This window comes from Podarcis vaucheri (assembly GCF_965113315.1).
Source record: "Podarcis vaucheri genome assembly, chromosome: 2".
In the NCBI taxonomy this organism is placed as follows: Eukaryota; Metazoa; Chordata; class Lepidosauria; order Squamata; family Lacertidae; genus Podarcis; species Podarcis vaucheri.
The window spans coordinates 124,911,241-124,934,840 of NC_138760.1; the positions used below are offsets into that span (position 1 = coordinate 124,911,241).

The 23,600-nt window shown below is 47.9% G+C and overlaps 3 protein-coding genes across 6 annotated transcripts; 2 read left to right on the forward strand and 1 right to left on the reverse strand.

Moving 5' to 3' along the window:
- Positions 1 to 1,052: 1,052 nt before the first annotated feature.
- LOC309524905 (uncharacterized protein) lies at positions 1,053 to 6,240 on the reverse strand (the record flags this gene model as incomplete). The annotated part of the gene is made up of 4 exons (XM_082210125.1): positions 1,053 to 1,835; positions 2,541 to 2,670; positions 4,175 to 4,914; positions 6,156 to 6,240. The coding sequence occupies 4 exons, from the start codon at positions 6,238 to 6,240 to the stop codon at positions 1,246 to 1,248; spliced, it is 1,545 nt and encodes a 514-aa protein (XP_082066251.1). The 3' UTR covers positions 1,053 to 1,245.
- A 980-nt stretch (positions 6,241 to 7,220) lies between these two features.
- On the forward strand, positions 7,221 to 12,725 carry LOC309524910 (uncharacterized protein; the record flags this gene model as incomplete). Of its 2 annotated transcripts, none has more annotated exons than XM_082210140.1 (3): positions 7,221 to 7,863; positions 9,726 to 9,830; positions 11,316 to 12,725. In XM_082210140.1, the coding sequence occupies 3 exons, from the start codon at positions 7,221 to 7,223 to the stop codon at positions 12,083 to 12,085; spliced, it is 1,518 nt and encodes a 505-aa protein (XP_082066266.1). In that variant the 3' UTR covers positions 12,086 to 12,725. The 2 variants fall into 2 exon arrangements, with proteins under 2 accessions (XP_082066266.1, XP_082066265.1); XM_082210139.1 differs by having other exon boundaries at positions 7,221 to 7,862; positions 9,704 to 9,830.
- An 892-nt stretch (positions 12,726 to 13,617) lies between these two features.
- Positions 13,618 to 20,574, forward strand: LOC309524754 (uncharacterized protein). 3 transcript variants are annotated; one of them, XM_082209745.1, is made up of 4 exons: positions 13,618 to 13,760; positions 15,898 to 16,711; positions 17,637 to 17,745; positions 19,128 to 20,574. In XM_082209745.1, the coding sequence occupies exons 2-4, from the start codon at positions 15,995 to 15,997 to the stop codon at positions 20,279 to 20,281; spliced, it is 1,980 nt and encodes a 659-aa protein (XP_082065871.1). In that variant the 5' UTR covers positions 13,618 to 13,760; positions 15,898 to 15,994; the 3' UTR covers positions 20,282 to 20,574. The 3 variants fall into 3 exon arrangements, with proteins under 3 accessions (XP_082065871.1, XP_082065873.1, XP_082065872.1); XM_082209747.1 differs by having other exon boundaries at positions 13,625 to 13,760; positions 15,952 to 16,711; XM_082209746.1 differs by having other exon boundaries at positions 13,641 to 13,830.
- The last annotated feature ends 3,026 nt before the right edge of the window (positions 20,575 to 23,600 follow it).

Consider the following 23,600-nt stretch of genomic DNA (forward strand, 5'->3'; position numbering starts at 1 on the left):
TTGGGGCCACTCTAGGACTCTGCTGATTGCAAGTTGCCCGCTTTTTTCCTCCCATCTCTGTCTGTAAAGCAGCAAATCGCCTTTTTTTCCTCTCCTCCTGACTGTTTCTGTTTCCTTTTTCAATCTTACTTATGCATTTCTTTCTAGAGTCTTGTGGAACTGAACAGTCGGAGGATCATTTATTATAGCATGAGCTTTTTTTTGGGGGGGGGGGACAAGTGAGGATAGTGGGGCTGAGAGCTTGTGCCGGGGGAAATAGATGCCACAATATTCTGAATTTGCTGCGAGAGAGAACATGACACCCCTCTGGAAATTGTTTTTATTTTATTTTTGTTTGTTTGTTTGCATATTTATTTATTTATTTATTATCATTACAGTGGTGCCTTGGGTTACATACGCTTCAGGTTACATACACTTCAGGTTACAGACTCTGCTAACCCAGAAATATTACCTCAGGTTAAGAACTTTGCTTCAGGATGAGAACAGAAATCATGCGGTGGCGGCAGCGGGAGGCCCCATTAGCTAAAGTGGTGCTTCAGGTTAAGAACATTTTCAGGTTAAGAATGGACCTCTGGAATGAATTAAGTACTTAACCCGAGGTACCACTGTATTACTATTATTATGAATTTATTTGTTGTTTAGTCGTTTAGTCATGTCCTACTCTTTGTGACCCCGTGGACCAGAAGCACACCGGGCACTCCTGTCTTCCATTGCCTCCTGCAGTTTGGTCAGACTCATGTCCAGGCTGAATGATGGGTGTGGAGACGCTCCTTCAGGTATACAGGGCCGAGGCCGTTGAGGGCTTTTAAGGTCAGCACCAACACTTGGAATTGTGCTTGGAAACATGCTGGGAGCCAATGTAGGTCTTTCAGGACCAGTATCTACAAATAAGTCTACAAATGGCAGCAACTGAGCTTTAATTTACACATTACAAAGCATTGTGTGGGTGATGTTTCAAGGCCCTGCCCTCTTCTAAAAGACAGGTCCTTTTAACGGGTTCCAAGATTTCAGTGGAAAGTTATTGTTCTGTTGAAAACTTCAGCAAATAAAGCTTTTTTTTAAAAAAAAGTCATCTTTATTAAGCACACCAGAAATCTTGATTCAACGTACAAAATTTTGCTAGGAAACAGAGCAAACCACAGACTACTGTGGACCCCTCCTTGAAGAAATATACCCCGCTTGTCACGCAAAAAAGACTGCTCACTGTATAGTCGCATGCCCTTTTCTATGGGCATTTTCCTGGTTTCAGCAATTCCTCCCGGTGCAGAGTCTCTGGTGACTAGCAACCTGCAATCGCCCGCTAAACGTTCTCCCGCAGGCCACGCATTTGTAGGATTTGTCTCCTGTGTGGGTTTTCTGATGCCTAGTAAGGTCTGAACTGGCGCTAAAGCTCCTCCCACAATCAGGGCAAATGTAGGGCTTCTCCCCTGTGTGGATTCTCTGATGTCTTACAAGGTCCGACCGCCAACCAAAGCTCTTCCCGCACGCCAGACACTTGTAGGGCTTCTCTCCTGTGTGGACCCTTTCGTGGGATATAAGGTGCGAGCTCTGATTGAAGCGTTTCCCGCAGTCTGTGCAGGCGAACGGCTTCTCCCCGGTGTGCGTCCTTTCATGCTTGATGAGATCCGAGCCGTACAGAAAGCTTTTCCCGCACTCCGGGCACTTGTACGGCTTCTCTCCTGCGCGGGTTCTCCCTCTGCTTTTGAGGAATTCCCCCGCATGGCTCTGGATCTGCACAGCGTTGATTTGAGCTTCCCACAAAGAGCTCTCAATGGGTTCTGGTTGCCTTAGCTTTTCTGCACAATTCTTCTCTGGCTTTTCTTCGGGGTCAACACCTGCAACGTATTTTTTAAAGGGTGAAATGAGTAACAGACTGGACAGGAGTAGACAAACTGAAACTCAGCCTAGTGAGGATGATGAGGATGATGATAATAATAATAATAATAATAATAATAATAATAATAATAATAATAATTTAAAGGTCAGCACCAACACTTTGTGTGTTTTTTATTGTATTTTTTTATTAAAATAATTCAACATTAATACAGTGGTACCTCGGGTTAAGTACTTAATTCGTTCCGGAGGTCCACTCTTAACCTGAAACTGTTCTTAACCTGAAGCACCACTTTAGCTAATGGGGCCTCCTGCTGCCACCGCACTGCTGCCGTGCGATTTCTGTTCTCATCCTGAGGCAAAGTTCTTAACCCAAGGTACTATTTCTGAGTTAGCGGAGTCTATAACCTGAAGCGTCTGTAACCTGAAGCGTATGTAACCCGAGGTACCACTGTACATACATATTACGAATATACAAACAAACATACATTTCATACAGTCCTTAAAACTATTCATACATACCCACACTCAATTCCACACATTTTCCCACCACCATCCCTCACCCCACCCTTGTGTTAAGACTTCCAATCTACTCAATTGCAATTTCTTTCCACTTCTATTACTTCTTTCCCCACCCAGATAGGCTGGGGCAAGGCAGTCAGATGGGTTGGGTACAAATAAAATTATTAATAATAATAGTGCCTGACCTTGTTGCATGCTGACCTCGGTACACTCCTGCGTGACTTCCCCAAAGAGGCGTCCTTTTTGCTCAAGGCACGGCAGGACCTCCTCCTTCTCGGGGAAGTCCACCACGACTTCCTTGTAGGGCTCCAGTTTCTGAAAGAGCAGAGAGGGTCTCTTTTGCTTATTTAGTTCATAAAATCCATATGCCGCTTACAAAAGCAGCAAAATCAAGAAAAAATTACAACCCTGCTTTAAAACATACTTAAAACACCGAGAAGGCCCTCTGCCTGGGTCGAGGCCATTTAGGGCTTTAAAGGTCAGCACCAACACTTTGAATTGTGCTTGGAAATATATTGGGAGCCAATGTAGATCTTTTAGGAGCAGTGTTATATGGTCTCAGCGGCCGCTCCCAGTCACCAATCTGGCAGCCGCATTCTGGATTAGTTGTCGTTTCTGGGTCACCTTCAAAGGTAGCCCCATGTAGAGCGCATTGCAGTAATCCAAGCGGGAGATAACCAGAGCATACATTCTTTCCCATGGGTGTTGGGGTAAACAGCAAGACAGGCTGTGCAATCTTCGCGGTGCTTATTTGCAGAACAATTTGCTGTAAGCTACGGAACTCAGTCTCACAGGAGACATTAATAGTCACCAACTTGGATGGCTTTAAAAAGGATTAGACAGATTCATGGAGGAGAAAGCTATCAGTGGCCACTAGCCGCAATGGCTATGCTCTGCAATCCCTCCTGCAAAGCAAATTCAAGTAAGTTTTGAGGGGGTTTTAAAAGAGGAAATACTGTCATTTTACACTAAGCGATGTTTCCTGGCAGAATATTACGAACTTCTTTTCTGGAACAGTTTTGCTGATTACTGTTCACAATTGTCAAACGATTAGATACAACATACCGAAGAAAGAAGAAACAGATGTAAAGGTGAATTAGATAACCAAGAGCCGTGTGGTGAATGTGGTGGAAGTCTTTTATAATATTTTAACTAGGATTTATATATTGTAATGTTTGAAGTATGAATTTGGAATTATTATGAAAAGTATTTTTTCTCTTCATTCTTTTTTTCTTTTCTTTCTTTCCTTTATTTTTCATCTTTCTTCTTTTCTAGTCTGCATTCCGGAAAATTATGTATGTTTTTATGTATGGTTATGTATTGTTTCTATTTCCTTTTTTTCTTTTCCATTTTTTGGGTAACATCTAATAAAATTTAGAGGAACGCGGGTGGCGCTGTGTGTTAAACCACAGAGCCTAGGACTTGCCGATGGGAAGGTTGGTGATTCAAATCCCCGCGACGGGGTGAGCTCCCGTTGCTCGATCCCAGCTCCTGCCAACCTAGCAGTTCAAAAGCACACCAAAAGTGCAAGTAGATAAATAGGTACCGCTCCGGCGGGAAGGTAAACAGCGTTTCCGTGTGCTGCACATGACCCGGAAGCTGTACGCCGGCTCCCTCGGCCAATAAAGCGAGATGAGCACCGCAATCCCAGAGTTGACCACAACTGGATCTAATGGTCAGGGGTCCCTTTACCTTTACCTATGTATTGTTTCTATTTCCTTTTTTTCTTTTCCTTTTTTTGGTAACATCTAATAAAAAAATTTAAAAAGAGAGAAAGAAAGAAGAAACAGGACATTAAGCTTATCCTCTGGCTCCTCACCTGTCGCTCCAGCCTCTCAGCGTTGAGCTGCCTCCTCAAGAAATCCTCCGCCAGCCCTGCTGCTTGGGAGCTGCTCACTGGTTCCTCTCTGCAGACCCAGCCCTGCATCTCCTGGGGGAGGATGCTCAGAAACTGCTCCAGGACCACCAGCTCCAGGACCTGCTCCTTGGACCGTCTCTCTGGCTCCAGCCACAGACGGCACAGCTGCCGGAGTCGCCCGCATGCCTCCTGCGGCCCCGCGGCCTCCTCATAGAGGAAGCGCCTGAACCGCTGGCGCTTGGCCTCTGTCCTGGCAAAATCCCCCTCGTCCCGTTGGCCACTGGCCGCCATTTGAACGCAGGCCGGATGGGCTTTTCCGCCGGGCCTTAGCAAGAGCCACCTCCCTCTCTCCTCCAGAAGCCACGGGCTGCGCCCAGCAGTGCCCACCAACACCTTGCCATTGTCCACCTGAAGGGTGGATTCCCCCAGCTGTGGCTCCATCTGTCCACAGCGAGGGAACTGCACAGCCTTCAGGAAGTCCTGCCACTGGGCATCCCAGCAAACCGGCTCCCGCTTCATCTGCTGCGGAGCAGCCCACCAAAGGAACTCCTTCAGACTCTTGGCCTCAACGGCGTGAGGGATTCCTCCTGCTCCTTCTCGTTGGCCAGGGCCTGCCAAGTCCAGCTTCTCCATTTTGATTCCTGGGACCTTGACACTTGGGCAGACGAGCCGCGATCTCCGTTCCTCCATGGCCATTTCTCCTGCTCAAGTCGGAGAGCAATAAAATAGGTTACAGATCAGTAAGAAGTTTCCTGATGAATTGTTTGGGAGTCATTTTGGACTCCCAGCTGTCCATGGAGGAGCAGGTTAATTCTGTGTCCAGGGTGGCTGTCTACCAGCTCCATCTGGTACGCAGGCTGAGACCCTACCTGCCCATGGACTGTCTTGCCAGAATGATGCATATGCTCTAGTTATCTCCCGCTTGGACTACTTGCAATGCGCTCTCCGTGGGGCTACCTTTGAAGGTGACCCGGAAACTGCAACTAATCCAGAATGCGGCAGCTAGACTGGTGACTGGGAGTGGCTGCCGGGACTATATAACACCAGTCCTGAGAGATCTGCATTGGCTCCCAGTACGTTTCTGAGCACAATTCAAACCATTGGTGCTGACCTTTAAAGCTCTAAACAGCCTCGGTCCTGTATACCTGAAGGAGTGTCTCCACCCCCATCGTTCAGCCCAGACACTGAGATCCATTGCCGAGGGCCTTCTGGTGGTTCCCTCATTGCCAGAAGTGAGGTTACAGGGAACCAGGCAGAGGGCCTTCTCGGTAGTGGCGCCCGCCCTGTGGAACGCCCTCCCACCGGATGCGAAGGAAATAAGCAGCTATCTTATCTTTAAAAGACATCTGAAGGCAGCCCTGTTTAGGGAAGTTTTTAATATTTAATGCTGTATTGTTTTTAACACTTGATTGGAAGCCCCCAGAGTGGCTGGGGAAACTCAGCCAGATGGGCAGGGTATAAATAATAAATTATTATAATAAATTATTATCATTTGCCTCCTACGCAGTAGAGGTTACTGACATTTTTAGATCTGTGGCCACTGGGACTTTTTATTTTTATTTTTGTCCTTTAATGATAGTACAGTAACTCAAATTTATTCAAAATCGCCTTGTTTTAATTTGCGCTAATTTTTCAAGTATTTTCAGGTATTGCAATCTCTCTCAAATCACTCTGGGATTTTTGAGCAAGTGCCATTTTGAGTATCCCAGGTCATCTGCCCACAGCCCCTGTCGAGACTCAGAAAAAGAAATGTGCATCCTCACATTTCATTTTTCCAAATGATTCTAGAGAAAGGTTGGCTCTGGTAGAACGAATCTGAGCCCGGCTACTATTTTTAAATGGTTTCCCCTCCCTATTTTGCATTGCATCGCATGAATTAATTCCCTTCCACCACGCCACTATGAATGATTCCAGCTTTCAGCTTATGGCTTCAATCACCCACCTGTCTGTCTTCTGCAGGAGTCTAATGCCAGGAGGAGGGCGGGGCTTAGACCCAGGAAGTTGTCCTCATTGTTTACTTCCCCCATCCAAATTTCCTGGGCCGCTCTAAGAAACGGAGCTCGGTGGATTTAACCCTTTGAAGGAGCAAAGACCGGACCCAGAAGCTAACAGAACAATTTGCAGTAGGGCCAGCAGCCTCCCAAGAAGCGAGCTATTTTTGCAATGGTTTTTATTGCTGCAGGAGAGCAGCAAGGGGCATAGATCAGTCACAGAGCGTCTGCTTTGCATGTAACCCCGGCATCTCTAGGTAGGGCTGCAAAACTACGGAGCTGCTGCCAGTCCGTGCTGGCAATATAGGTAGATGGCTGGTTAATGGTTAAATCAACAGCCGCGGCTCAATTCCGAGCGAGGCAAGAAAAAAATGTGAGGGGAGGAGTGGGGCGGGACAGAGGACAGCCTTCCATGCCTTTCCTTGCCCGGCTTTGCAGCTAAAATGCTGCCTGGCTGAGATTTATTTTTTGCATTCCCAGGAGGTTGGTGCATGGAGTGCAATGAATGAGGTGTGTGTTCAGAAAGTGCTGCCTAGTGGGTAGAACATGTGCAGAAAATTCCCATGTTCAATCGCCAGGGCTGGGAGAGAGACTCCCTGCCTGAAACGCTGGACAGCTGCTGCCAGTCAGAGTTGACAGTAATAAGCCAGTAGCCCGACTCGGTATAAGGCAGCTTCCGAAGTTCCTGAGAGTAGCAGGCACCCCCTCTTTCTGAATTGTATCAGCAAGGAGTCTCCGTCCCCCCTGCATAGAATTCAGAGAATTGTAGAGTTGGAAAGGACCCCGAGGGTCATCTAGTCCAACCCAACTCGAACCCATGACCCTGAGATCAAGAGTCATGCCTTGGAATGTGGGTGACCCCTTTCCAAGTTCACGGTGAGCTCCGGCCCCTCTTTTTCTAGAAAAATAGCTCTGGGTGCAAGGCCAGGGTCAGACCCATCGTCCTCATCTGCCCCCTGCCCCACCGCACACTAGTGAGGGAAAGAGCTGTGTTCGAATCCTCCCTGCAAGCGGAAATGGCTCTAGCAGGAGTCGGCGAACCCTCAGCCTCCTGCCTTCAGTTCCCAGCTGCGTTAGAGCAGTGGCTTCAGATGGGCTTGACCCCTGAGAGCGAGGAAGGCGGCCAAGCGGGCGCCATGGGGCAGTTTCTGAGGTGGACCGTGGAACAGATGAAGCAGGGACCGACCCAGGGGGTGTTGTCTCGGCACTGGGAAGCCCAGTGGCAGGCGTTCCTGAAGGCCTCGCGGTTCCCTGGGTCGGACGGGGGAGACCCACAGACTGTGCTGTGGGGTGGCGGCAAAATCTTCCTTCCCCATCGGTCCATCGGCAGGCAGATTATGGCAGAGGAAGGGGGTGGTTCTGCAACTGCCCTCGGTGCAGAGACCCAGCGCCAGAGCTTCCGCCGGTTCCGCTACCAGGAGGCCGAGGGCCCCCATGAGGTCTGCAGCCGCCTCTGGTACCTGTGCCACCGGTGGCTGAAGCCAGAGAGGCACACCAAGGAGCAGATCCTGGAGCTGGTGATCCTGGAGCAGTTCCTGGCCGTCCTGCCACCGGAGATGCTGAGCTGGGTCCAGGAAGGAGGCCCGGAGACCTGTTCCCAGGCGGTGGCCCTGGCTGAGGAGCTCCTTCTGGGGCAAAGAGAGGCGGAGGAAGAACAGGTGAGGGAGGGTGTGCTCACCTGGGCCCTGTGGACCAGGTGACCTGAACAGCTTGGGATAGCTCTGCTGGTAGAGCACCAGACTGTTGATATCAGGGTTGTGGGTTCGAGTTCCACCGGGGCAACCGATTCTTGCATTGCAGGGGGTTGGACTAGATGACCCTCGGGTTTCCTTCCAACTCTACAATCCTATGAAAAGCTATACATATAGGGTGGAATTCAACTTAGCGCTAAGTGGGATGTGCATGTACGGAACAAAGTCTGTTCACACAGCAGAACTCCCCCCCCCATTCTCCTACAAGTTTAGGGGGTTCCCTCAACCCTCCAGAGCAGATTTGGGGGGTGAAATAGACTCGGAGTCGAGTGTGGATTTCATGCTCTTTATTCAGCTCATAGCAGTGAGGAGGAATGGAAGTTCCTCCGAAATGTCTGCTTTATAGACATTATTTACACAATGGGCTGCACGTGATTGGCTAATTCCAGGATTCTCCTGTGGGCCAATCAGGTTGCGGATTCACTTCCACCTGGAGTTGGATTGGGTGGCTTCTGCGGACCAATCAGACTGCTGCATTCTGGATCCTATTGTTCTTGGACCAATCAGACTGCTGCATTCTGGATCCTATTGTTCTAGGACCAATCAGACTGCTGCATCCTGGATCCTATTGTTCTAGGACCAATCAGACTGCTGCAGTTTGGATCCTATTCAACTCAGTACACAACACCGGGCTTGTGGGGGGCAGGGGCAGGGGCAGCCCTGTTGTGTGAGTGGACCTTGTTCTATATGCACAACTTACTTGAATTTCCTCCCAGACATTTATCGTTGTATTATTTATTTTTTGTATTGTAATATGTACTTCTACAAATCAATTGTTTAACGCAGGCTTCATCAACCTCGGCCCGCCAGATGTTTTTGGCCTACAACTCCCATGATCCCTAGCTAGCAGGACCAGTGGTCAGGGATGATGTCTCAAAACATCTGGAGGGCCAAGGTTGAGGAAGCCTGGTTTAATGGTTTAATTGTCTTTTTCTTAGCTGCCTTGGGTGGTGTTATGTACTGAGTTGAATAGGATCCAAATTGCAGCAGTCTGATTGGTCCTAGAACAATAGGATCAAGAATGCAGCAGTCTTATTGATCCGCAGGAACCACCCAATCCAACTCCATTTGGAAGTGAATCCACAACCTGATTGGCCTACAGGAGAATCCCGGAATTAGCCAATCACGTGGGGCCCATTTTGCAAATAATGTATATAAAGCAGACAGTTCGGGGAAACTGCCATTCCTCACTAAAGGGTAAAGGTAAAGCGACCCCTGACCATTAGGTCCAGTCACGGACGACTCTGGGGTTGCGGCACTCATCTCGCTTTACTGGCCGAGGGAGCTGGCGTACAGCTTCCAGGTCATGTGGCCAGCATGACTAAGCCGCTTCTGGCGAACCAGAGGAGCACACGGAAACGCCATTTTCCTTCCCGCCGGAGCGGTACCTATTTATTTACTTGCACTTTGAGGTGCTTTCAAACTGCTAGGTTGGCAGGAGCTGGGACTGAGCAACGGGAGCTCACCCCGTCGCGGGGATTCGAACCACCGACCTTCTGATCGGCAAGTCCTAGGCTTTGTGGTTTAACCCACAGCCCCACCCGCGTCCCTCACTTCCATCCCTCACTACTATGAGCTGAATAAAGAGCATGAAATCCACACTCGACTCCGAGTATATTTCAGGGAGCCTCTGCCCTGAAAGCTGGCAGAATAAGTTTTTTTAAATTCAGTGAAGAAGCATAGACTGAGTTCTCTTAACCGGCAGAGACCTTTGCAAAACAAACTGAAAACGGTGACTGCTATTTCAGGTGTCGGGCCTGTCCCAAGTCCTGAAATTTCCTGATGATGAAGAGGAACAGGCGTCATCTGAGTCTGGACAGGGGCTCCTCCATGGGGAGATCAAACAGGAGAGCGGGGATTATGCCATTTCTCTGGGTCAGCATCTGTAGTGTGGTATTTCAAATATTTATTTCCTTTACCTGAAGGATGTTTACCTTTCTCTTCAGCAAAAAAGGGTCCCCAGAGTGGCTTACAGAGATCTGTAATGGGAGAATCTGAAAGACAGTGCACAAAAGGAAGAGGGATTGGGAGGGAGGAGGAGATTGAGATTCCTAGTTGAGATTCCTGTATTGCAGGGGTTGGACTAAATGACCCACAAGGTCCCTTCCAACTCTTAAGATTCTACGAATCTATGAAAAAAAAACGATAGGCAGCCAAGCACGCCTGCATGATTACAAAGGTTGCCAGAGTGTCCTACAAAGATCATTAACATTGCAGCCCCTGCCCTCAGGCTTACAGTCTGAAAGACATGGCACAAAAGGAAGAGGGTTTAGGAGGGAAGAGGACAACTTAGTTACAAAGCTGTTTTTAAGACCAGCTGGAAGGGGCCATAAGGTGCTGATGTCGCAGCTGACCCAATGGGATTCCCTTCCCTTCCCTTTTCTTTTTTTAGATTTTTATTTATATTTTTCAAATTTATACATTTCATTAGTTTTACAATCAATTTAACATTCAAAATTTCAAAATTGGATTTCCTTCTACCTCTTTCTTTCTGCATATATTTTTTTCTGCATATCCAAGTTCATTTAACTTTCTCCTTTAATTATCTACTGTAAATATATACTCTTATAAAACTGCAGGTTATTACAATAATCCTGCTAATAGTTTTATCTGTTCACAATTTATCTGGAAATATTCAATAAACCATTTCCATTCTTTCATAAAAAATTTGTCAGCTTGATTTTTTTTATTCTTCCACTAAGTTTCACCATTTTTGCATATTCCATGTTTTTTTTGTTTTTTTATATACATTTTTTATTTTTTAAATATATCAGTTCCAACAGTCATACAACATATCTTCTCATCTTATACAATGTTTTTGACTTCCGTCGACACCTCTGATGATTTTCCATTCTTTATCATTTATTCTGCATTCCTTAATTTTTATATTGCATTTAATTATCCTTAACCAATAACTCTTTTCGTAGTCTTTATTGTAATATTTCGAATACTCCACCTCACAAAACATATTGCAATCCTAATAGCGTAATCTGTTCATCACAATTACTTTTCAAATAGTTCCTATATTTACTCCAGTCCTCTAAGAATCTCTGATTCCTCAGGTTTCGAATCCTTCCTGTTAATTTACCTGATTCTGCATAGTCCATCAGCTTCATCCTCCATTCTTCTTTCGGCATATTCCATAAGTTTAAGTATCCATTCTCCCTTTACTGGGACTTCTACTGTAGGTGGTTGGAATGGCTGTTGCCAGGAGAGACCAGGGGTTCTTTAGCTGTGACTCCTGAATCATAGGGGGTTGGACTAGATGACCATTGGGTCCCTTCCGGCTCTACAATTCTGTGGCTCTGAACATATGCGCACGCACACCTGTACATACTCCTTTTATTCTTATTCCAACAGATGATGCTTGGGGGACTGAGAAGGATTGGGAATCGCATGAGGTGTGGTCGGGAGGAATTAAGAGCGGAGTGGAGGAAGCTGACACTGAGAACCGAGAAGACATCCTCGAGGGGGTGAATCGAATGGAGATGTGGGACCAGAGACCCGTAGGCAGCCAGCTAAGCCAGTTTGGAGCGTTCTACGAGCTCTCGGCCCATCAGAAACCGCGGCTGGAGAGGAAGCAGAGCACCTGCGGTGTTTGCGGAAAAGGCTTCAGCCGCAAGTCAAACCTTCTCCGACATCAGAGAATCCACATGGGAGAGGAGCCCTACAAGTGCCCGGATTGTGGGAAGAGGTTCCGCTGGAGCACAAGCCTCATTGCGCACCAGAAGATCCACACGGGGGGAAAGCCCCACGAGCACGGAAAGAGCTTTGACCACAGCCAGAACTTTGCACGGCACCAGAGGCTCCACCGTGGGAAGAAGCCACACAAGTGTGTCGATTGTGGGAAAAGTTTCAGGCGGAGCTCGAATCTGGCTACTCATCAGACGATCCATGCAGGGAAAGAAGCTTTCAAGTGTGTGGACTGTGGGAAAAGCTTCAGCTACAAGTCAAGTCTCAGCTGGCACCAGAGGGTCCATGCAAGGGACGAAAAATTCAAGTGTCTGCTCTGCTGGGCAAGCTTTGCTTTCGAATCCAGCCTCACTAGACATCAGAAAATCCACTGCGGGAAAAGTTTCAGCGACGGGCAGGACCTTCTTGCACATCAGATCATTCCCGCCAGCACATAAGCAGCCAGACTCCGTTCTAAGAGGCTGGAGTAAAATATAATATTTTTGCCTTAAGGGTGGCGGAAATGTTTTGGGGTTTTTGTTTTTTTAAATTGATGTTCACATTTATCACATAAAAAAAGAAAGAAAAAGGAAGGAAAACATTACAACACACAAAAACAACATAGAAAAGACACACAAAAAAGAATTTTTTACTTCCAAATCCTAATTTCGTTTCATTGATAACTGACTTCCTCGAATCCCCTCTAACTGAATTTCATTATATCTCCTGTTTAGCAGTTCTCCAAATTGATATTTCTAATAATATTATCTTCTTACATTTACTAACTTCTTCTCCTTTATTAAAATTTTAATCCTTAATGTTTATTAACAACATATTCTTATTCTATCCCTAAGCCTAATTCTTACTTCCAAGAAATTTCTCTTAATCTTACGTTAGAATATTTAGCCAAATATTCTTTAAAATTCTTCCAGTCCTCTTGTGTCTCCTCTTCTTTCTGATCACAAATTCTTCCAGTCGGGTTGGCCAGCTCCAAAAAGTCCATCATCTTTATCTGCCAATCTTCTATTGTTGTTATCTCTTGCGATTTCCAATTTTTGGCTAATAAAAGTCTTGCCGCTGTAGTGGCAAACAAAAACAGTCTGACATCTTTTTTGGGCAATTCCAATCCTTGGGTGGTGGAAATGGTTTTGATACGCTAAGCCACATATTCTCCCTTTGTGACCCGAATGCAAAAAGAAGGCAGAACACAAGTGCGCACACAAATTTGTATTGTGAAGTGCGGGATCCTATCCCTCTTTGTTTTCTCCCAGGCAAGCAGCATTGCCTTGCCCTATTAGGGCCACTCTGCTCTCTTTATTTAGGAAAGACAACAAATATTGAGCAGACAAACAAGCAAGCTAACAAGCAAGCAAGCAAACAAACAAACAAACAGTGCAAGGAATCTTCCATTCTACACCTAGAAAAGCTGTAAATTAAAACAACTTGCAAACATTTATACATCAAACTGCCTGTTTCAGATTAAAGGAGATCATGTCTTCACTCTTCCAGTTCATCAATATCAGCCTCTTGACTACCATTAGAGCGCATAAAATCCATTTTTGTTAACTTCCATATAGTAGATATACAGTTCAGAAGAATATTCTCTGCTGAATTTTAAAGTGTCCCCCCCCCCCCCCAACAGTCATAGTCATACAATCCAGCAGTGCACGATCGTTTGTTGAGGGTGCTGGGAACTGTAGCTCTGCGAGGAGCAAACTACAATTCCCGGGATTCCTGGGCAGGCGGAGCTGCGTGGGAATGTGCTTCAAACGCGTGGTGTGTACGAGAGGAAAACACCCGTGCAAAAGAATATTCACGCGTTTCTGAGTGTCAAGGGAATCTTTCGCAATCAACAAGAGAGAGGCACGTGTAAGGATCAACTGAGAGCGGAGGAGTCTCGATCCCCTGGGCACGATCCTTTCATTCAAAACCAAATAAATAAATAAATGCAAAAGAGACCAGGATGTGAACCTAGCATAGCACAGCCCCCTTCCTGGTCTGGCTCCACCCTTGCCCGGAAACTGCCTTTTCAAAATACATGCACGGTCCCCCCCCTAACACCCCCAAAATCCTCCAGCAATATAAAGATTTAGGGTACCCCATCTGCACTGAGGAAGGATCTGGAGCGATCTGGTGAGTTGAAGGAGAGCTGGCTGGGAGGGAGCCACTGATCCAAGGGGAATCGTCGCGTTGTCAAAAACAGGTTAAGAATGAGGCGTAATTATTATAATAACACTGAAAAGCAAGGAGGATGGAACATTAGAAGCCACCTTAGACGGAGTCTGTCTAGCGCAGTGCTGCCGACACTGGCTGGCAGCCGCTCTCCTGGATTTCAGGCTTGGGACCTGGAGATGCTGGGGATCGAACTTGAGACCTCCCGCTGAGGATCCTGACCCCATCGCTTAATAATTTCCCCCCACCCTGCCTGTTGTAGCAATTGTAATGTGCTGGGCTAGATGTCGTATGATTTTCCATCCAGTTTTTAATCCCTCTTATTTCTTACACATTGCATTTTATTGCACTGCCGTTTGGATTCCACAGGATCTCAGTTCTAGCCCTGCAGAAGAAATAAAAAAAGCAATAAAAAATAAAATTGGGGTGGGGAGAAGAGTATTTAATGCAATGCAAAGAATAAGCTGCAGACCACTTGGTTGAGGCTTGTCTCCAGACCGCAGAAAAAGCGCTCGTGTACCAGAGCCCATTTAGTTCAATGGACGTGCTCTGAGCATGGCAAAGATTGCGTGCCACCCAATAGGATTTACTGGGTCCATCCAGTTCCTTAAACTGCATTTAAGCAGCACAGGAGGGATTTTGGCTGCACCTTCTAAGGCCCCATCGGCTCTACATTATAGCTTAGCACAAAGAATCCTAGTTTTTAAAGGGTGCTGCTGACGGTTGTTTGGAGACCCCTATCCCCCCCCAGAACTACAATTCCCAGAGTTTCCTAGGAAGAGGAATTGATTATTAAACCACTCTGGGAATTGTAATTCTGCGAAGGGAATAGGGGTCTCTTCATAGCCCTCAACACCCTTAGCAAACTACAGCTCCCAGGGTTCTTTGGGCCGAAGCCAGGACTGTTTAAAGTTCTGTGATACTGCTTTAAATGTAAACTTGCAGTTGAGGCCAATGGTATTTCAGTAACACCCACCCCAGCCCCAAAATTCCCACCATGGGTCATGGAGACAATGCCCTTGCAGCGGGAGGGAGTTGGACTAGACTTCCTTTGACATGCCTATATAATTCCAAATTTTATTTATGCATTACATTTATTTTATTTCTTAAATGTATATTCTGCCATTATTATTATTATTAGTATTATTATTTATTGAATTTATATGCCAGGGCAGTTCACAGAATAAAATCAAGATATAAAACAAAATACATAATAAAAATAAAAAAACAACACATTAGCCCCCCTGCTCCCAAAGGAGCATATATGGGGGAGAGACGTATTGCTTCAAATTTGCATGTATTACATAATTTACATATTTTCTGCATATATTTAGCATAGGTAAAGGGACCCCTGAATTAGGTCCAGTCGTGGCCGACTCTGGGGTTGCAGCGCTCATCTCCCTTTACTGGCTGAGGGAGCCGGCGTACAGCTTCCGGGTCATGTGGCCAGCATGACTAAGCCACTTCTGGTGAATCAGAGCAGTGCACGGAAATGCCGTTTACCTTCCCGCTAGAGCGGTACCTATTTATCTACTTGCACTTTGACGTGCTTTCGAACTGCTAGGTTGGCAGGAGCAGGGACTGAGCAACAGGAGCTCACCCCGTCGCGGGGATTCGAACCGCCCACCTTCTGATTGGCAAGCCCTAGACTCTGTGGTTTAACCCACAGCGCCACCTGCCTCCCTCGTATTTAGCGTATGTGGCCGTTATTTCTAGGAACAGTGCAGAGGTGGGGAACCTCAGGCCAGGAGGGTAAATGTGGCCCTCCAAACTTCTCTTTCCAGCCCTTTAATGTCTCCCCAGCTCTCACCCCTCATTGCCCTGCCTCATACCCTCCCTGAGTGGTTTTGCCTGACCGGACTGTGCCCTTGAACTCAGGCCTCTCGCCTGTTTGGATGGAGAGGGGTGTGTGTAGATACTAGCTGACCATACGAGGGCAAAATCTACATTTGCCGCTCCAACCCCTGATGCCTCTGGGCCTGCTCAACACTCGCATGCGGCCCTCGGAAAGTTGCCCAGAAAGGAATGCGGTCCCCGACTTGAAACAGTGACTCCTGTGGGATCATTCACTCTCCCATCCTCTTCTTTCCCGCTCCAGGGAGGAAACTCGACGTGACTATTTAGAATCTGCGCTCGCCCTTCTTCCTTCTAGAACTTCCTTCCCTGCGGTGCCCTCTTTGTGAGATCAGCCCGGGATGAAAATGGAGGAGCAAGACCCGGCGGGCGAGGGGGCGAGGAGGAACGACCCCTGGGCACTCCAGCCCGAGACTGTCGGGGAGTTCCTTCCGAGAACACCGGGAGACGAGATTAAGCAGGAACCGGACGAGGGGTCCCTGCAGCAGTGGGAGGCCCAGTGGCAAGAGTTCCTGAAGACGGTGGAATCCCCCCCGTCAGGACGGGCATCCCCAAATTTGCCGGAAGAGGCCTGGGACGACACCAAGGCCTTCCTGGCCTCCTTCGAGCAAGTGGCCAGAGCCTGCCGCTGGCCCAAGGCAGAGTGGGCAGCCCGGCTCCTGCCGGCCCTCAGCGGAGAGGCCGAGCATGCCTTTGGCAACTTGGAGGCTGCAGACAGAGAGGATTATGGGAAAGTGAAGGCGGCCATCTTGCGAGGGGACGCCATGCGGCAGGAGGAGCAGCGCCAGCACTTCCGGCGCTTCCGCTACCAGGAGGCCGGGGGTCCCGGAGGGGCTCACAGCCGCCTCCGGGAGCTCTGCCGGCAGTGGCTGAGAGTCGAGAGCCGCACCAAGGAGGAGATCTTGGAGCTGCTGATCCTGGAGCAGTTCCTGGCCGTCCTGCCGCCCGAGATGCAGAGCTGGGTCAGGCCGCGCGGCCCGGAGACCTGCTCCCAGGCGGTGGCCCTGGCGGACGACTTCCTGCTGAGGCTGCGGGGGGCCAAGAAGCCGTCCAAGCAGGTGAAGCATGCTCGCTGCCGGGCTTGCGGTGCAGCGGCGTAACCGCGGGCCCATTCAGCAAAGCTAAGCAGGGTCTGGTGAGGTTTCGAATTGGATGGGGGACCGCATGTTGAGATGGGGGTTGGACAAGATGACTCTTGAGGTCCCTTCCAACTCCGTGCTGGAGCAGGGGTTGAGAAGGGAAGCTGCTGGCCATGGTATATTATTATTATTATTGTTATTGTTATTGTTATTATGTTTTGCTGTTTGATGAGAGTTTGCCTAAGAACCCCATGAATGCTAACCTCCAGTTCCGTGATGAAGGAAAGGCAGGCTATTGGTGTATGTAGGGGCAGCCATTATTATTAGTAGTAGTATTAGTATTATTGAGGTACAGTGGTGCCTTGCAAGACGAAAAGAATCCGTTCTGTGATTCTCCTCGTCTAGCGGTTTTTTCGTCTTGCGAAGCAAGCCCATTGAAGGATTAGCGGATTAGCGCTATTAGCGCTATTAGTGGCTTTTAGCGGCTTATCTGCTGATCGGATCAGCTGATAAGTGGCTTAGCAGGTTAGAAAAAGGGGGGGGAGGGGAAAAAACCAGCAGGAACTCGCAAGACATTGTCGTCTTGCGAAGCAAGCCCATAGGAAATTTGTTTTGCGAAGAACCTCCAAAACGGAAAACTCTTTCGTCTAGCGAGTTTTCCGTCTTCCGAGGCATTCGTCTTGCGGGGCACCACTGTATTGAGGTCCTGAGCTATGTTAGTGACTGATTTGTTTTTGGGAGGTGCACATATATGTGTACATGCAATTAAGAAGAAAGAAAGAAATTCATCCTTCCTTTTCTTCTCCCCACAAATTATAAAGGAGCAACCATGTACTGGGTGTGAAAGAGGATTAGGACGATGCTTTTATTTCTCCTCTGAATGGGTTTCACTCTGCTGTTACAGGCGGCATTTGAGGAGACGGATACAAGCCGAGCCTTGTCTGATATTGAGCAGAAGCAACTGTGTGTGGAGGCAAAGCAGGAAGATGACAACAGGGAGGCAAGCCTGTTGGGTAAGGAGGGGATGATTTCTGGAACCTTCTGGAATGTTCTGGAACATTCTTAACCTCAGACCCCTAAGACTCTTCCCAGACCACATGCCCCTCTACCTGAGGTCACACCTGTCGTTATCATCATCATCATCATTATTTATTGAATTTATATACCGCCTTATACCCAAAGGTCTCAGGGTGGTTCACAAAGAAGCCATTAGCCTGGCTCCACATCTGCCTTGAATATTTTTGCCTACAATTCCCACAGTTCCCTGAGAGGCGGCATCGGGTTGTTGTTTTGAATACTTAAATGTATTTTATTCCATCATACATATGATACACACACACAAACGTAAAAAATACAGAAATATCAGAAAGAGGCCCATGTGTCCCTTCTCTTAATCTGCCAACAAAATTGGAAGGTGTGAGAAGACGTTTGTGAGCAGAAACATTAAGAGGTCCATTATTTCCCATATTGGTAGTGCCAAAGAATCCTGGAGGTTGTTATTGGTGGAAATGATATTGTACACGCAATATTAAAATGTTCCGTATCTTCTTGGCCTCGGAAACCAATATATTGTGGGTTATATTTTCTGTCATCTCCTGGTTCCATACATTTTTACACACCAGAGATATCTGCAGGCCTTCCAGAATCTTCCGTTTTTGTCCTCCTCTGCCAGCAGCCACGTTGCCAGTTCTTTAGGTTGCAGTCTTTATATGGAAGCTGCAAGGTCATTTGTCCAGTATTTCTTTAAGGTAATAGATACCTCCTGATATGCATTGGACCAGAATTTTTTTTTACCAGTGAGCACTCGCAAAATAAGTGGGGGGAAATATTCCTCATGCTCAACATCCCCACCAGCAAAGATATGTCATTCTTGAAGGAATTCATTGTTCAACCACTCTGGGAATTGTAGCTCTGTGGGGGGAATAGGTGGTCCCCTGGCAACTCTCAGCAGCCTCAACAAACTACGTTTCCCACAATTCTTTGGTATAGTACTGCTTTAAATGTATAATACGGAGTGGGGCCTCTGAGTCAGCCCTAACCAAACCTCAGAGCAGCAGAGCAACATTTATTTGTTTTATGGCATTGCATTTATAGCCCACTTTTTTTGTCCACGGAGCCCAAGATGGCATAATTTAATCCCCACCTGCTGAGAGGCAGTGACTGGCTCAAGGTCTCCCAGTTAGCTTCATGACCCAAGGAGGGATTTGAACTCTGGTCTCCCAGGTCCTAGTCCAGAATTTTCACCACGACACCATGCTGGCTTATGTGGTAGGTCAACATTTTCTCAGCATCTTTGAGGTCCCCACGTTCCTCCCCCTGCCTTAGAAGACCGGTTTGAGAGATTTAGTTTTCTCTGTTGGGCCCTTTATTGAGTTCCTCCTCTTAATTTCAACAGGCGATGAATGGAAAAGCAAGAGCGAAGGGGAGCTGTGTGGGGATTTCTCAGGAAGAGCCAAGTACGAAGAGCTGAAAGAGAATTTCTGGAGCCAAGAGAGACCTGCGTCCATCCCTCGCCAGGGTGGAGAGTTCCACGAAACCCTGGTCCAAAAGGAAAACCAAACAGAAAAAAGAGGGAGCGGTTTTCCCAGTGATCACTGGGGAATCCACACAGAGGAGAAGCAAAATAAGACCGCAATGTTTGGGAGGGACTTTATTGAGAGCAGACAGCTTACCAAATGTGCAACACTCCAGAAGGAGGAAAACACTTATATATATCTGGATGGTGGAGAGAGTTTCAGTCACGGTTCAGATCTTAGATCACATCAGGATGCCCCCAGAGTTGACGAACAGTATAAATGCTCGGACACAAACAAGAGCTTCTGTGATCAGTCTGACCTTCCTAAACATCCGAGAATCCCCAAAGGGGAGAAGCAGTACAAATGCTTGGAGTGCGGGAAGTGCTTCGGTCGGAGCGCGCACCTCACTTCGCACCAGATAATCCACACCGGGGAGAAACCGTACCGGTGCCTGGAGTGCGGGAAGAGCTTCGTACAGAGCGCGCACCTCACTTCGCACCAGATAATCCACACCGGGGAGAAACCGTACCAGTGCCTGGAGTGCGGGAAGAGCTTCAACAAGAGCACAAACTTCCTCAGGCACCAGAAGCTCCACAAAGGAGAGAAACCGCACCGGTGCACGGACTGCAGCAAGAGTTTCTCGGACAAGCCCAGCCTCATCCAACACCAGCGAGTCCACACCGGTGAGAAGCCCTACAAATGCTTGGAGTGCGGGAAGAGTTTCAGCCACAGGGGGAGCCTTAGTGCACACCAGAGAATGCACACAGGGGAGAGGCCATATATCTGCTCCGACTGTGGCAAAAGTTTCCGTGACCAGTCGAGCCTCATTAGGCACAAGAGGATCCACACCGGGGAGAAACCGTATACGTGCTCCGAGTGCGGGAAGAGCTTCAGCCAGAGCACCAACCTCACTTTACATCAGAGAATCCACGCGGAAGGGAAGATGCCCTCCGAACCTGCCCACATGCTTAACGCGGGAATGGCCGTCTTAGTATTTCCCACGAATCCTGCCAACGGCCTGGTGGCATCGTAGAAGTCAACATGGTTATTGCAGCATGTTATTATGCCACGGACTAGAATTCCCTTAATCACATGTACGTTTTGGGACAACAGATGGATCCGTTCCTTTCGGAGTCACACCCATCCTTGCTTTCTGAAGCTAGGAAGGTAGTTAGAAGCAACAGAGTCTTAACAGTAGTTGTTTTTAATGTTCTCCCTGGAACTTTTCCCGTTGTTTTGTTGGTGCGTTTTGGTGGGCAGGCATGAATCACTTCATGGTAATTAATTTTTATGTAAACAGAATAAAATAAGGATAAAACTGTGTAACTATTTGGAGTGAAATGGGTTCCGGACAAAACACGTTTCTAAAATTCACATGAAAGTACCCATGTGGGGAAAATGAGTGAGATCTGCAACAAAGTGTTGCATCACGGAGCGCCTCCTGTTCAGGGTGCCAGCCTGCCAGCCATGCCCTTTTGCAAGATACTCCGTTCTAACCCTCTCCAACAGTCAACATTCTGTGGTCCTTGAGCATTCCCAGTTTCCACTGAGATGTTTTGGGTCATCTCCTCCCCGGCCCCCTCAGGTTTTTTTCTTGTTTTTTTCTGGTTTTACATTTTATTTTCTGCTACATGCTCTTCCAAGTCCTCCTAGTATTCCCACTGGAGAGACCAGGGTGGGTCCCACGCCTGCATATGTTTGCTCCACAGCTGCCTCTCCCATTCCCTTGGGGGTTTGTTTTGGTCTCTGGGCTGCCGCCGCCTTCTTTCCCAGGGCAGAGGAGTTCCTCTCTCACTTAGCTTCTTGTTCTTTCGCCCACTGCTCTGGCGTTAGCGTTCTCTGCTCAAAGGTGTGAATGTGCTTCAACTCCTCCACTAAGACTTCATTGACCAGCCGATGCCGCTGCAACAGGGCTTTTCCTCAGAATCGTGGGGAAACTACCAGGACTTTGAAGCTTGTGGCACAGCGTCCAGGGGTTGTGTCTTCCACTTCCACATGCTCGGCCTCGAGCCCCTGGAGCAGCCACTCCCGCAAGGCCTCCATGCTGAGAGCGCCAGACGCCTCCATCCTGCCCAGGGAGACCCCCCCCCCCGCCCCCTCAGTTAAGAGATTTTTCTCCTCTAAAGATACTTTGCACTTCTGCAGAATTTAGGATTCCCTGAGCTTGCTTGTGCCTCCCTGTTGTGTGGTGAACCTTTGGCCCTCCAGATGTTGCTGTTTGGCTGCGGAACAGACTCCCTCATGATGTGGTGGACCGTGGAGGTTTCTAAGCTGAGGTTGGATGGCCATCTGTCATGAATGATCTAGTTGAGATTCCAGCATTGCAGGGGCTGGACTAGATGACCCTGGGGTCCCTTTCCTTCCAACACTGCAATTCTAGGAGCAGAGCGGGTGACAAATGTTCATAAGTGGCCTTAGTCCAGACCTATTTCTCATTCAAGCCTAGGACTTCCGCCTCTAGAGTGACAATGGAAGCTGGTCCGTGAAAGCCAATGGGGCACTGGCTCACCAACCTCAGTCTGCCCACAACTAGCCCACAAAAACCTGTCATCCTGTCCAGAAGGTGGCCCTGGCAGTCACCTTCCTTTTCCTCACTGAGTGTTGCCCCTTAATGAACTCAACAGGGAAGCAGAAGATGGAGAGAAAACTAGAATTAGGTGCCGTTGCCTCTGGTGCCACCTACTGCAACAGACTTTATGTGGGGCTACCTTTGAAGGTGACCCGGAAACTACAATTAATCCAGTATGCGGCAGCTAGACTGGTGACTGGGAGTACGTTTCCGAGCGCAATTCAAAGTGTTGGTGCTGACCTGTAAAGCCCTAAACAGCCTCAGCCCAGTATACCTGAAGGAGCGTCTTCACCCTCATTGTTCTGCCCAGACACTGAGGTCCAGCTCTGAGGGCCTTCTGGTGGTTCCCTCACTGCGAGAAGAGAAGTTACAGTGGTGCCCCGCAAGACGAATGCCTCGCAAGACGGAAAACTCGCTAGACAAAAGAGTTTTCCGTTTTGGAGGTGCTTCGCAAAACGAATCTCCTATGGGCTTGCTTCGCAAGACGACAATGTCTTGCGATTTCCTGCTGTTTTTTTTCCTCCTCCCCCTTTTTCTAAGCCGCTAAGCCGCTTATCAGCTGATCCGATCAGCAGATAAGCTACTAAAAGCCTCTAATAGCGCTAATCCGCTAATCCTTCAATGGGCTTGCTTCGCAAGACGAAAAAAACCGCTAGACGAAGAGAATCACAGAACGGATTATTTTCGTCTTGCGAGGCACCACTGTACAGGGAACCAGGCAGAGGGCCTTCTCAGTAATGGCACCCGCCCTGTGGAATACCCTCCCATCAGATGTCAAGGAAATAAACAAGTGTCTGACTTTTTGAAGACATCTGAAGGCAGCCCTGTTTAGGGAAATGTTATGGGGAGTTTTTAATTGTTTATGTTTTATCGCTTTATTATTATTATTATTATTATTAGTATTAGTATTAGTATTCTGTTGGGAGCTGCCCAGGGTGGCTGGGGAGGCCCAGCCAGATGGGCGGGGTATAAATAAATTATTATTATTACTACTACTACTGTTGGGCTACCTGTTTTCTACCCTATCAACCCCAAAGGACACCAATCACCAGGGCTGAGAAGGGGCATTCTGCTGCAGAACTTGTGACTCTGGGTGGCCACATTCATCCCATACGCTTAAAGTGCTATCATACCACTTTAAAGAGTGATAGCATCCCCTCCAAGAATTCTGGGAACTGTATGCTAAGGGTGCTGAGAATTGTGAGGAGTCCCCCAAGTGCTTCAATTATTCATTCCTCTTTCCAGGGAACTCTGGGAATTGTAGCTCTGTGTGGGGAACAGGATGTCTTTCCTAACAACTCCCAGCACCCTTAACAAACCACATCTCCCAGAATTCTTTGTGGGCAACTGTGATAATGCGGTATCTTAGCGCTTTAAGGGGCGTATGGGGTGTTGGGGGGGGCATACCTCTGGTGGAGGTCATGTCCTGCTCCTTTTGGGGTTGTTTGTCCATTTTTGGTCCCCACCTGCACTCAGCTCTCACCTGTGGCTCCTAGAAGCCGTCAGCACGCGACAGCGGCCACGATCTCAGGGAACGTGTCCAGAGGAGGGCAACCAAAATGGTCAAAGGCCTGGAAACGATGCCTTATGAGGAACGGCTAAGGGAGCTGGGCATGTTTAGCCTGGAGAAGAGGAGGTTAAGGGGTGATATGATAGCCATGTTCAAATATATAAAAGGATGTCATATAGAGGAGGGAGAAAGGTTGTTTTCTGCTGCTCCAGAGAAGCGGACACGGAGCAATGGATCCAAACTGCAAGAAAGAAGATTCCACCTAAACATTAG

What these genes read in the sequence shown, in the direction of transcription:
- LOC309524754 (XM_082209745.1), top strand. Translation starts at nt 15,995, where the DNA reads ATGAAAATGGAGGAGCAAGACCCGGCGGGCGAGGGGGCGAGGAGGAAC. An exon ending in CCAAGAAGCCGTCCAAGCAG is followed by an intron (nt 16,712 to 17,636) that starts GTGAAGCATGCT and finishes CTGCTGTTACAG; the next exon opens with GCGGCATTTGAGGAGACGGA. An exon ending in CAGGGAGGCAAGCCTGTTGG is followed by an intron (nt 17,746 to 19,127) that starts GTAAGGAGGGGA and finishes TAATTTCAACAG; the next exon opens with GCGATGAATGGAAAAGCAAG.